At 42.5% G+C, this 14,195-nt stretch overlaps 1 protein-coding gene across 1 annotated transcript; it reads right to left on the bottom strand.

Annotated features, from left to right (window-relative positions):
- Positions 1-554: 554 nt before the first annotated feature.
- On the bottom strand, positions 555-12,768 carry TEKT4 (tektin 4). Its single transcript, XM_072349428.1, has 6 exons — positions 12,175-12,768; positions 6,325-6,395; positions 4,816-4,959; positions 3,372-3,594; positions 2,517-2,671; positions 555-912 (listed from the first exon to the last, which is right to left on the bottom strand). The coding sequence occupies exons 1-6, from the start codon at positions 12,754-12,756 to the stop codon at positions 693-695; spliced, it is 1,395 nt and encodes a 464-aa protein (XP_072205529.1). The 5' UTR covers positions 12,757-12,768; the 3' UTR covers positions 555-692.
- Positions 12,769-14,195: the final 1,427 nt, after the last annotated feature.

Below are 14,195 nucleotides of genomic sequence, written 5' to 3'. Positions count from 1 at the left end.
AGCTCAATTAAACATCCAACTGCTGAAGCTGGAAGGCACAATTGCTATTCAGGCTCTGTTTCAGCTTATTTTTTTTTCCTCCCCTGAAAAAAAAAAAGTCAAATGGAATTGACTTGAAAGTTAAAGATCCTTGATCTCGTTTTCAGATTAGATGCACAGGTGTGATGGGTTGGGAGTGTCTCTGCCAATAGTCAGATTGCCATCTAACCTGTGCAAACTTTTTGTTAACTAATAGTGTTTGAAGAGCAGAAAGGTCCATCCTCTATTTCCTCGCTGATCATGGGACCTTCTATCAGGCACGCACCTTTATTGCTCTTATTTCATGCAGCTGTAAAATGCTAGAAAGCTATAAATTTTATGGGTTCACATCTGTGTATATCATAATTACTCCACATATTTGCTTCTTAGGTTGAAAACCATACCATGCGGGTTATGCAGTTGTGATACAGATATGCATCAGATACAAGGGATTGTCTTTAAGCTTCATTTTAAGCTGACTATATACGCCTGCACTCAGACCGAATTTCTAAAGGGAAGACTCAAAGCCAGCCATCACATACTAACGCATTTTAATCCAAACAACAAGAAAACAACCACCAACACGGTACGTCTGTGTGTAGCAGTATCCATGCCTTTTCTATGACAGATGCTTGGTGACACTTTTCTTCCAGACTGTGCCCAGTTTGTACAGATTATGGCAGGTAACCTGCTAGTTTCAGAACAGTTGGGTAGCGGGTGCGATGGGCCATACACTTTTGCCTATCTATAAAGATGCTGTTTGTTTTCACAGCTATGTCTTTTTCTAAATTCATCCGTGTGTCTTCCAAGTTCCTCAGAGACTGTTCAGCTTCCTGCAGTTTTTTCTTCAGAGATTCAATGGATTCTGTTATTACTTCAACTTCGTTGATCAACCTGAACAGAATTACATAAGTCGTATAAAAATGAGCAGAAACTTGTGTGCGTTACTAAGGACACGCAAACTGTAACAGGAACAAAAATCAATAGCTATAGAAGCATAACACTCAACAACAAGGGCAGGAGGTATCGATCCCAGCACTTTGAAGAGAACCTGGTAAACGCTGGAGTCTATGGGCTACAGATTCAGAAAGGTTGGTCCTATTGGAGGTTCTATGCACTTAGTGAAAAACGCAACTCGCTTTCATAGCTTTTGTATTCGAGTTTCCCTTTATTTAGATAGTACTAAGAATGCTTTTTGCCACCACAGATGAATTATCCATCCTCACTTCACAAGTATCCCACTGTGTAGGACACTCGTTTCAAGGAATATAAAACAAAACTTGTTGGATGAGTCACCAGTTTAACTAAATCTGCGTTTCCTTAAGCCTGGCTTTTGACAACTGTTCACTGGCACAAAGCTCAAGTATTCAAGATGACTCTTGTACCAGAGATCAGGAAGCAATTTTTAAATGACTTTTTAAAGAAGTGGCAGAACAGCAGCAAGCCATTTTTAAGAAAGCTCATCCCTTCATCTGGATGTCAGTGGTTAGGTACTTTCTGCACTCTCTATCTGCACGTATTTACTTCCTGGGAAAACAAAGTCCCTGCATGCTATGGGAACTGAGGAATTATAAACAGTGAAAGCATGGCAATTAAAGACATGCCAGTTCAGCAAAGGGCCTGCACGTTCCTTAAGTTGCATTAAAAGCAATATACACACTGAGAGGCTTGCACAAGAATTATTTGCTAAATCAGGACTTAAATGAATGTGCCGGCAATGGCATAAAGCATTCAGCTTAACTGAAACTACTTCCTTCCTATGTAAAGAACAGCTTTGAATTGGCTTTGAATGGCAGGCATCTTTGCTACAAGTACACTGCAAGCCTGCAAAAGCTGATCCCCCACTTCTCCTAAGGGCAGAAACATGTGAAGGAGGAGAATCAATTACAAGGCTTCTAATGAGATCAAAAGTGACAAATGTGATGTTCAGACCTTTAATTTGAAAGGATTTATTGACCTCCAGTTCTAAAATGGATTATTACTGAAAATCAAATGCCACCAGCCCAATTCTCCTGAGTACTAAGGACATGTCTCAGGCAATGGATGTGCGCAGCCCATTTACATTCTCAGCACTAGAAACATATTTCTTTCAGCACATAGTCCACCTTGTGGTGAACTTTTGCTAACAGCAAAAGGGTTGCAAATTATTCACAAGTTGTCACGTATATATATATATATATTTATATATATACATCTACACACGCACATATCTATATAGGATCATCTAAATCATAAAGAAACCACACAGTTCAAAGAAAAAAATGCCTAAAGGCAAATGGCAGACTGGTGTGCATAGCTTTTCTATTTGCCAACACATTAGATTAAAATAATGTCTTCCTTGCAGTGATTTCAGACAACTGAATTATTTCTGACATATCAGAATCAAGCCTAATAATAAAAGAGAAAAACCACACGTTTCCAAAACAAAGTGCAAATGTTATCTTACATCAGCCTTGGATAGAACGGAAACCTTGCAAGACTTGTTAAGCAGTTTTTACCTGAATTGTGCTTCATCTCTGCAGAGCTCAACATTGGGTCTAAAAGACCTGTCATACAGCCTCGTTTGAGCCACTCTCATGGGGCCTTCTTTGTCTCTGATGGCTTGTTTGAGAGCAACAATGTTAGCTTCTTGATCTCCTATTTCCTTAAGGGTCTGAAAAAGATACCCAAGAAAAACTGTTTTAAGAAAAAACCAAACCAACACATTATCTGAATCTGAACTCCCATCTAAAATGAGGCAGAAAATATTCTGTAGCCAGTTTAAAAGCTTTCCTGACAACACATCCCACCTCCTTAAACTGCTTTTAATGGTAATTTTTTTACTGTAAATTATCCAAATAAATAAATAAATAAATAAAGTTATTTTGAGTGAAATTAAGAACTGCTGAACAGCTTGGAAATGTATAGATTTCTAGTGAAGAAAATAGAAAAGGACAGGAAATTCTGAATCCCTTCTCCTTCATGGCCACTGACACACAAGCAGAATATAGTCTGGCAGCTGCCATTACCCACCAGTACTAAGGAATGACTTATTCCTTCTACGCTACCCAGCAGCCTAACACAGAAGTAGAAGCTGCTCCGCATTGGAGAGGATGCAGAGGCCAAAGATACTCTTTCCATTTGGCAGGAACAGCTTAATGAAGACACTACAGATGAAACACTGCAGACAGCAGCACAAGCTGAACTGGAGCCATAATCCAGCACTGAAGATTCTTATCAGATCCTAAGTTGACACAACAGTATTTTATACCTGACATGAACTAAGAAGTTTTTTCCTATAGGATAAGCCCACCGTGACTTTCTCAGAACAATGCTGTCATGCCTATAGCCAGCATTCAAAAAATGACGCTTACTTGTTTCAAATGATGCTCTAGTTTGTGTTTTGTATCATCCAGCTCCAAACAGTGTTTGGCAAAAGCCTCATTAACAGCAGCACACTGCATCCTCAGGTCCTCAGATACATCGTGAAGAATATTATCAATCAAAGTGCGAAGGTTAACTGAAGCCAGTCTTTCTCGTTCTGCCCTATAGATGTTGTCATGACTGAACTTGGCCCATGTCTCTGGTGTTGATGCACTGGAAGAAGGGAATAGCATTTAAACAGAAGCTGTAGGGGTTGGAAGCTTGTTCTTTGTTCAGGTTGCATTTAGGAATACAATCTGAAGTCAGTTCTACCCCTGCAAAAGCACTGGATACCTCTCCTTGTGTTAGCTATGTTGTATGCTGTCTAGACTTACCAACAAGAAAGATTAAGAGTCCTTTATAAAATTAATGAACTCTCGCTTCGTTGCTTCTGAGGGAACTAATATGTGACAAAAAAAAATCACCAGCAATCTTGCGCACAATAATTGCGAGCACGAGCGGTTAAGTCACCACCAAATAAACACATGAATATATGCATGCATTGCAGTCTCTGTACATTTCAAAACAAAGACAACATGATCTCTGCTTATATTTTGACATGGCAAGCAGAAGAAGACACTGCAGTACTTAGGACACTGTATCAGAAATGCAAAGTCATGACTCCAAACAGTGATTGAGCACCTGGTGGGAAGGCAGGGCCAGCCCAGGGAAGCTCAGGTGCAAGCAATACACCTGAGTGACTGGAAGGTGGGGAGCCAGGATCTTCCCCTTCCCAGACCTCATTTAAGGGTTGGCAGTGGAGGTAAAGGTATCTTGCTAGAGATTCCTGACTGCCTGAGGCCTCCTAAAGGTAAGCAGCTTTTCTCCCTTTTTCATGCTTTCCTATCAGCCCCCTCTGCCCTTTATTTTTGTGCCTCTGGCTGTTGCATTTGAGCAAGCCCTCACTTGCTGCAGCCTGCGTCCTTGCTGCTCTGCTGTTATTGCAGTGCTTTCCATTGGGTTACAGATGCTGTGTTATATGCAAGTTATCTGAAAGGGAGGGGAAGCATACAAGATTTACTTCAAGTAGTTGTGTTGTGCCACTTTGTGTGCAGGAAGCTTTCCAAAAGAATGGCGTGTCTGTTGGTGTTCAGTAACAAGTCTCAACAGGAATTAGATCAGATTTTAGAAGTATAAAAGTGATTATTTCTGAGAAAAGCTTCAACAAAACCAGTTTGCATGTAATAAACCTACATTGCTATCAATGATGTGGCATGCTGAGGTGGTAGCACTACCATTACTACTGAAATAGCTGTTTTTTGAAGGTCTGATGTCACACGTCCAAAGAAACAGCAATAACACCAATAATTCAGGGGATCGTTACAGCTTTCAGTGATGCAAAGGATGTATTGTATCTGAGCAGCATTACTGTGGGGGGTGATGATAACTGCTCACCTCTCTTCAAACTTCACTGAGCTCGGATGGAACTGGATGTTGGTGCTCTGGTTCTTGTATCTTCCACATTTATCATCAATGTTGTATGTTTCAACTTTGTCTGACCAGTCCATTTCACAAATTTCTTTGTGGTCTCGATTTAATCTGAAAAGCTCATCGTTGTTGTACATGGTTAGTGGGAAACAATACAGCTCAAAGCTAACGCAAACATTAATGAAGCTGGGTTCTGATCCTTTACCTGTCAAGTGAAACTGTGAAGGTAGACTTGCCTAACCAAACCTTCTCCCCAACCACCTGCTAGGACAGTGAGCCTGATGTGCTAACAGCTCCCCTAGGCATTCAGTGTTATTCTGTGTGCAGTGAAGGCTCAGGGTTTCTGTAGCCTGTGGAAAAGGTTTTAACTTTGGGTTTTATACCTCAATCCTAAAACATGGATTTTTTATTATTATTATTATTATTATTATTATTATTATTATTTTCAATAGCAGCTTCAGGTAGTGGTTATAACAAGAGAATACTCTTCCCATGACATCAAGCAGGGCTTCCTGCTTGACTCCCTCTTGTGCTAGCACATTGAATGGGACTTTAAGACCTCCAAAAAAGGACCCTGTATTATCCTGTGAGCTCTCTTTGCTAGACTGTGGCACTTAGGCAGTGTAATTCCTCCTCGGGAAATATAGGGGGAATGTCATTCAGGGTGGGAACTGATACGTAGTTAATTTTGGAGTCACGTTGCTCCTAATTAATCAGAATGACTTCAAAGTACAAAAGACAGCGTGTCTTTATCAGCTGTTGACACCAGATGTCGCTCTTACCTAAAGAATTAAAAAGATCCTGCTGGCCAACGATAGTACTAAAAACCTTGAGACAAGCATAAAAAGCAAAGCCTGAACTCCTCAGGTGACTCGGAGGTTGTAACTGATGTAACAGCAAATGAAATTGTTCTGCTTTCTTATTAATAATAATAATAAACTCATTTTATCTGGTAGAACAGAATAAATTTCACTTTAAATAAATAAATAAATAAATTGGTTCAATATCAAGGATTCCAGCAATTGACTCCATCATATGGATTTAATGGATAATACCTTCTTTCCAAAGGATTTGATATAAATTAAAGGCAAATATTCCTTTTGAAGTGCAATGAGTATTTGTACTGATATGGAAGGCAGAGTTCAGGTCTATATTGTAAGTTCACTCTGACATCTGGTGGCAAGAAACTCATCTTCAAAAGGCCCTTTGATCAGGTATATTATTGTAAAAGATCATACAGTACAAATACATCACATGCTGTAACAAGACAGTGATATCTGGATAGTATTTTGTTATATTTACATTTAGCATTGGAAAATTAGGCAAGTGAATACACAAAATGGAAATGATGAAAGGGTATGGCTCTTACTGTACCTTACTTTAGCTGATTATCCTTAACTATCATCACTGAGTTCATCTTTTCAGTCTTATTTGACTATATTAACAATGATTGAGGCATTGCAAGAGCTTTCTTACCGCATCTGGTTACTGGCTTGCATCAAAGTTCTTTTCAAAAGCTCCTGGACATTTCTGATAAGCTCAGCTTCCTAGGTAAAAACATTGAGACTTCTATGATATTCAGTGCAGTATGTACCATCCTGCAGAGTAATCTAGTTTCAATGGTTGTGGATGTATATACTTAAGTCTCTCACTCACTACCCACTCTTGCCATATTATTAGAAGACAAGATCCTCTCTGGAGTTAGCAAATACTGAGTAACTCGGCTTTAAGTCTACAAAGGCAGTATTAATTGAAGTACTTCTGAAGCTTGGGGTTTTGTTATTTTCACATTACATGTGAGTTCTATGAAAAAGCATATGTTCTGTTAGATTAAATGGAATGCTTGAGTTACCTGCACAGCCTTGAAATAGGGAACGGATAGGGCTCAACATGAGTCCAGTGTCACTGCCTTGCACAAAACGAGGCTGCCACTTTGGAGTTGGGCAGGACAGAGGCAGCATAAATTCAGCTGCAAGGGACTGCTGCCTTGTGTGCATGTGATGGAACAGACCAGCTTCTTTAGCAGGACACTGGCAGCCAGAATCTGCACAGACCTGCAGACATCTCCAGAGCATGCTGCCTTGCTCTGCAGCAAGCACTTATCTTGGAAATGTGCGAGGCAGCAGCTTCCTGCAGATCTCCAAAAATACTGTTTGTCTGAACTATGGTGATAAGTAGCTACTTAACAGAAAGGAGTGGCAGTATCATAATCTTTTGTTGGCCTCCTTCCTTTGAATGCTCTGCATTAACTGAAAATAGAAGTTGCTGTTCTGTGGTTTGAGTAGTTACTGTCTACTTTGGCAGGTACAGGAAAGCCAGCCTGAGATAAACCTGGTGGCACATGGCTACAGATTGACTCTTGTTATTAGAGCAACTGCTTTCCCCTCTGATGAGGGGTAGCATCAAGGACTACAGGATTACCTGAGCTATGTAGCGCCGTTGGAGGGGTTAAGTTTCTTCAGCTACAAGAGGTGATTGCTCACAGCTACAAAGCTCTGCCTCACCTTGAGAACAGATCCAAAGTCTGAACTTACAGCTTGTGCTGCTTTTAGCAGGGATGTTTGTTGCAGCATAAACATCAGAACAAAAGAGACTGTCATTTGTAGTATTTTCTCACAGAACAAGAGGTACCTGGTGCTTGTCTTTGATGGCAGTGATGTTGCTTTAGGGGTTAAACATCTGTGCTCTTTGAAGTACTTTACTGAACTGGTAGTTATGCATTGCATAGAGGCTGGACTAACTGATGCTTTTCTAGTATATGAAGGCACTTAATGTCTGAGGACTGCATATCTTAAAGAGCTTTTTTTGATAAGATGAGCTTCTAATTAATGTAGCTATTGTGAGTTAATGATAGTCATCCAATGACAATTAAGGGAGTATATACTGCCTAATGACTTATAGCCAGGACATTGCCGGCATATGTTGATCCTCATAGTGCTCTTGACTAATAAATGAGAGCATACATCCCTGCAGGGTCAGTTTCTCCATCACAAGAAACCAATGCGGAGCATAAGAAAGATCACTTTATCCTAAACAGAAAAGGACAGTTGAGATTGGGAAGAAAACATAATTTCTAAGGGTCTGAAAGAGCACAATTAAAATAAGCACATAACTGAAGGCATCAGTTTCTAAACTGAGAACGCTGAGACTTGTTTTCTGCAAAAAAGGAACTATTACAGTGGCTGAGCTGTCAAAGAAATAATCAGAAGGATTTTAAAGTGTTGTAAGAGCTGGCACTTGGAATTACTCTTACAGTAATTGATATTGTTTGTGTTGGGCAGTCAGTCTCCATGTAAATAAAGAGGCGATCATTTTCCTGTGAGTAATATGCGCAGTCTTAAATGAGAAAAGCTTTCCTTTAGCGATTACGGTCTCTCACATGGAAAATGTGAAATAGCCTCAAAATAAAGAACTCCCTTGTTGAATGACCTAAAATGGAATTAAAAAGTAGATTTCCTTTTGAGGAGATATGCACTCAAATATGGTATTTAAAACTGAAGGTACTGTTCTCATAGTTAATGGTGACCTAAGACTACTTAGAGTGAATAAGCAGGTGTAGATGATGATGAATTTTCAATGCTTATCTAATCAAGGATTTCTCTTAGCTTTTAAGGCAGTTGAAATGTCACACTGCATGGCTGGGAGGAGCCGTGGCACTGTGCTGAAGGTGGAGATCTATTGATGCAGGTCACGCAGGCCTGGCTGTGCTGCCAGCCATCACAGAGCAACCTGGCCGGTTGACAAGTGTAGCTGTGGCTAGCTCATGGGAGGATGGCCACAGGTCAACTCTGCATAAACATCAGGTCTGCCAGAGTCAACTGAGAACTCACTGCCTGCAGGCATTGAAACAAAGCTCTCTGCTTTTACGGTTGTCTATGTGGAGGACTGTCCTACTGCATGCTGGTTGGTTTGGCAAAGCAACAGACAGTGCTGTTTGGAAAGGGGTTTCTGTTGATTTCCTTGCCCTGTTATTGCGTTTGGCAAGCATACACACAACTGTATCCTTTATCCACTTTTTTTAAATTCTATGTAGCTGACAGGATCTTGGCTACTGCCTTTGTCTTCAGCACCAGGGAATAGTGGGGCTGATTTCATCGTTCAAGTAAATGGATAACAAATCAACATTCTGAGTCAAATACAGTCCTTGAGTTTAAAAAAAAACATGACAAATGTAACTACATCTGCTTAGAACACAGTTATATCTGGCACTCACTTAATGAATTTGGACACTGGATATGCAGGAGTAACCTTGAAACACAGAATATATGGAGCTGAAGCATGATTTATTGGCAGTATACCACTATGTGGCAAGACCTGTGCTAGAGTGTATGTTTTCAGTATTGTGTGCACATAAAAATACTAAACCACCATTAAACTGATGCAAAGGGGATTCAGAGGAGATGTCATATGGGCTATGAAAGCAAAAACCTCATGGAAAACAGATGCATGTATTGCTTTTACTGAATTCTGCTACTTCCACTGCAGCAGCTCGAAGAAATAACTATTTCACTTGAGATTTTGTCATCTTTTTAGTCACTACAGATTACTCTTTACAGGGAAAAGGATTGTGTCCTTCAGATTCTTCTTAACCAGAACTATATTAAGGAAAGATTAATATGCTGCTAAGTGGAGTCTATGAAGTTCTGAGTAACGGATGATTTTATTATGCATGTGAGGAGCTTTCACTTAAATACCTTAATCCCTCATTCCAGCAGCTGCTATTTAATTGGGGTATGTATCACAGTAGGTAATCTAAATATGACTTTATCCTGCAGAACAAATAGGAGAGATGAGCTAGAACCAAAATTCCCGTAGGGAAATAGGTTTTGTGGCAAAGGAATAGGAAAAACTGAAAGTTTTATCTGGTTATAGGAAACTTTCAGCAGAGATACTTCTGTTTTATTTGTGAGTCATCTGAAGTGATTCCTGCTCAACAGATAGTACAATTAAGCGTAGGGATTCAAAACTGCTTGTATATGTGCATTTGGTGTTCCCTCATTAAATGTCATCTGCCAAGGGGCTGCAGGAAGGTGGTTATCTCAGCAGGATGCTCTGGGAATCTCATTGTTGCAGAAAGGTGAAAGCAGCAATGAAACCCATGGCCTGTGCAAAGCTTTTCTAAAACCATATGAAAGGCAATCCTTTGTCCAGACATGTTCTTCCCCTGAGCAGGCAGATTCCCCGTGCACCTATTCACAGGAGCTGGGAGGAACACAGTGAAGATGCTGTCCAGTGAAGTCAATACAAGGCTGAGTTGCTAGTAGAGGAGGAAGAATTTCAAATCAAGGAAAATTCTTTAGAACATAAATTAACACTCTAGTTAAAATTCCTTGTGGAAGGAAAAGAATGTCTGTTTCCTCATACAGCTGACTCCAGGGAAAATGTTTCTTTTCCATGCAAATACAAGAGAAGAATGAATGACTTCTGATCTCCTGTGAGTTACCATTTATGAAGTTAAGATTAGAAAGTGGCTGGACGAGAAACCGAGATTCATAAAAATGTGAGTGCTTTAGTAATAAAATTTGCATACCTTCTTTAAGTAAGCAAATGAATGCGGAGTTACCAGTGAAGTGGATCATTAACTCTGAAGTCTGCACAGCGAACAGTCAGGATTCATGGAAGTGCAGCTCAAAGTGTCAAGAATTCAGTTTTGGAGGCAGTAAGAAATAAAAGGTGCTGGTTTTTTTTGCAGTGAAAGAGGTACAGAGTCCAGCTGCAGCTTATAGAGCTGGCAAAGCCACAGAGGGCACGTTTAAAAAAATCTCTTTGCAAACGTTTGTGTCATAAAATCTATCCCCCTGAAAATGGGAAGGGTTTCCTCTCATATTATATACTCCTCTTCCTTCTGCACTGCAAAGGTCATTGGCATGGCAACAAAAATCTTCATTTCTCAAGAGTCCATCTGCTGCTGGTACACATGCCTCAGCTGAACTCACATCATTCTTTTTTGATGACATCCCACTTGGCTGTGGACGCTTTGCCATCACAAGCAGAGAATCACAATTCCAGGTGAAGAATTAGCAGCAGCAGATGGACTTCTTAGCAATGAACAAACTATTCTCTGGCACAGAGATCAGGAGGAAATAAATGCAGGAGAGAAATCCTTCCAGAAAGTTGAATTTTTGAAGGGGTAGGTCTTACATTTCATACATTGCTCTAAAATAGCAGCAGCTGGTGAAAATAATTCCTTTTTTTTTTGTTATGTGAATCTTGTAACTACAATTCACAAAGCAGATGAGTACGCTGCTAAAATATTCCATACGCTAATTCTCTCATTTTTCTATTTTTGACAAGAACAGCCTCTAAATATTGATCACCACTGAGCGTTATTCCTCTCAAAAATATTACCAGGTACTATCACCTCATCAGCTCTGTAATTCTCTTAAGTATTTTTCTAGCAACAAACATTAATCAACTGCGTTAATCAGTAACTGATCATGGATATACTTCCACAGTATAATGGAAGCTGCAGGCCAATAAATGATCATTCATTTATTTATGGGACAGTAGGAAATGTATCATTCAAGAATGAAAAAATGACCTAGAATCTGGCCTCTGTACCATAAGCAATCAGAATAATTACATCAGTTTGAAGGCAATCTACATGCTGTGCTGGATTTTGGTGACAGATAACAAAGTGTCAGCTGGAGTAGAGCTCTCTAGGGGAGGAAAGGATCAAGCAGACTTCAGGAGAGCACCAGGTCTGTTGAAGTCATGCTGTCAGAAATACCATCTGTCTGTGCCTCCTAGCGTGTCTGGAGCTGTCATCTCATACAGGTATCACAAAGCTACATTGTACTGCTTAGAGCGAGCCATGCTGCTGCTCCGCTGTACAATTAATGTGATGGCTTGTGCTGAGACTCAATAAGTTTGATATTAGATCACCACCTTGGCAAGACTACAGTGTTAGACTGTAGCAGAGACTGCTCACTCGAGCATGGAAAACAGGCAAGCAGCATTTCTTTGGTCCTGAGTAGGCTGCTCATGGGGTACTGCATTTTCAAAGTGTAGCCTGTACAAATGAGGAGACTGAGATGAGGAGGAGCTAAGATGCTGAGCCTCAAAATGGAAACCTAAGCTTTGAATTTGCTTGGGTTTGGTCTGAGGGAAGGGGCCTGGTGTTCTTTGGGTGCGCTCATGTGAGTTTTAACGTGTTTTGTTTGTTTTTTTTTAAACAAAGAAAGGATTTTAAATAATTCTTCCTCAATTTAGGATTGAGTTCCAGGCTGCCCAGGAGTGGGAACAGACCTTTGTTAATTGCTAGAGGGCACCTTCATGAGGTCAGCACTGCAGAAGGGCTACCAACACCCTCAGCGTTGTGCTCACCTTCAGCAGCTCCCTCTCCACCTCATCACAGACCAGGTCTGGGGGCTGCCTCCTCTCCCGGCACTGCAGGTTATCTGTTGCGATGGCATAGGGCACCTCAGTGGCATCGAGTGCCCTTTCCAGCCTCAGCTTCTGAGCTGCCAGCAGGTTGGTCTCTGCATCGAGCTCCTCAATCTCCTTCTGAAGCTCTGTCTTCCAGAAGTGGATGTCCTGCAGCCGCTGGCCCAGGGCAGCAGTGGAATCTTTCTGTGCTTGTTGGGTAGCAGCTTCGGTGCTCACGGACAGTTCTTTGGCTTCATCTCTGTTGTTCCCGGATGCCTCACAGCTGGCGAAGGCCTTGTGGAACAGGTTGTAGTTGGTCTGGTGCCATTCGGGTGGCAGGTATTTGGCAGTGCGGAAGCCGGCCGTGGCTAGGCCGCTGGAGGAATCGGGCCCCGTTTTCAGCGCCGCCTCGTAAACCTTCATGGGTAGCTGAGTGGCGGGCACTGTCTGGGGTGCCGGCTCTTTGGTCAGAGGCATCCGGGCAGGTCCCGAGCCGCTGGGGCTTCCCTGCGGTTGCTCCATGGCGGCCATGTCTACCATGCGCCGCGTCCTGTCGTTGCCGTGGCAACGACAGCAGCCAATGAGGAGGCGGGTCCCCCTACTGCGAAGGGAAACCCGAGACTGTGACGGAAGAACGGCCCGCCCCTCGTTACCCCATCCACCAATCAGAGCGTCTTTTCGCTTTGAGGGCCCACTGGATTGGGTGAGCGCCGGCCCCGCCTCCAAGCTGATTGTTGCCGTGGTGTCGGGGACACCCAATGGAGACGAGGGGCGCTGCTGGTGTCATGGCGGCGCCCCTGAGGGGGTGGCCGGGTTTCCTTGCATAGGGCTCGGCGTCCGCATTGCTTTCCGGCTCCCCTTTTGTGCTGAAGAACTTCTCTTCCTTTGTGCAACAGAGATCTTATTTTCTTTAAATAAGAGAAGAGAACAGGACTCTGGCCCTTGGTGCTTGGGGAGGGGGCCTTGTTTCCCCAGTCTTACCATCACAGAATGGCTTCGATTAGAAGGGACCTTAAAAGATCTGTTTCCAGACACCCTGTATCACTCCAACCCCAAACGCTCACTCCTAAAGCAGTTGGTGTGATCCGGTCGCGGGTCAGGTGCTGTGAAATCCGTCTGCCGCGGCATCCCCACCTTGTAACTCTCACCTGGAGGCACAACGGGCAGCTTCTGCTCGGATTGAATCGAGTTTCGAGGGGTTTGCCATCATTAAGCAGGAGGGGAAGGCAAGGGCTCCGTGTAATGGGAGGGTGCTGGGGAGCGACGTGACAACAGAGGGCGCTCTCGTCCTTGGGCTCTCTCCTTCAACGTCTTTTTGGTGTAGAAAATAGAGAAGGAAAAGCCATGTGCTCTGCAGCCTGCCCAGTGCCAGCCAGGCCAGCGGGCTCCTTGGAGTCCAGGAGAGGGATGCCCGGACTGTGCTTCGGCTGCATAAAATAGTAGATGAATGCTCTGAGCCCTCAGAAAGTCCACAGTCATTCTTCCTACAAGACTTTGTGCTCTTTGGAGGTCAGTTGGTTGCTACCGACAGTGAGCTTTTGAATGTGAAAAACGCAGTGTGCATCCATGAGCTGGCAGCACAGCCCCAGCAGAGCTTCCCTGCCATCCAGCAGTGTTGGAAAAGGAGACTGAATTCCAGCAGAGATGACAAAGTATTTTTTCCCTGGAGGTTTCAAGGGAGCTTTTATCAGTGGCTCTTGATCATAGACTGCTCAGTGTCACCCAGGCACTTCTGCAGAACTGCCCATTAGGGCAGCAATGGGATGTGTCTGAGGCTGGAAACAGCAGCAGGCTGGGCTGTGTGACTTGATGTGACTGGTAGGTTTTGATATTCAACAACAGAGAAACACTGCGTGTGTGCACACACACAAAGTAAACTCATCCACTGCAAGCATTACTTCAGTGAGCAGTTTTATTATTGTTATCCCAAATGGACATTGCTTCCAGGAACAGATGGAATTGGAGAGGGTTTTTGTTGT

This window comes from Excalfactoria chinensis, chromosome 14, assembly GCF_039878825.1.
Source record: "Excalfactoria chinensis isolate bCotChi1 chromosome 14, bCotChi1.hap2, whole genome shotgun sequence".
NCBI lineage: Eukaryota > Metazoa > Chordata > Aves > Galliformes > Phasianidae > Excalfactoria > Excalfactoria chinensis.
The sequence above is the reverse complement of the archived record's forward strand: the minus strand, read 5'-3'. Positions and strand labels throughout refer to the sequence as shown.

Excerpts from the sequence above, each read along its gene's own strand:
- TEKT4 (XM_072349428.1), bottom strand. The coding sequence starts at position 12,756 with ATGGTAGACATGGCCGCCATGGAGCAACCGCAGGGAAGCCCCAGCGGC. Across the intron at positions 4,960-6,324 it reads CAAGCCAGTAACCAGATGCG|ATTAAATCGAGACCACAAAG; the intron begins GTAAGAAAGCTC and ends TGAGCTTTTCAG. Across the intron at positions 913-2,516 it reads AGAGATGAAGCACAATTCAG|GTTGATCAACGAAGTTGAAG; the intron begins GTAAAAACTGCT and ends AATTCTGTTCAG.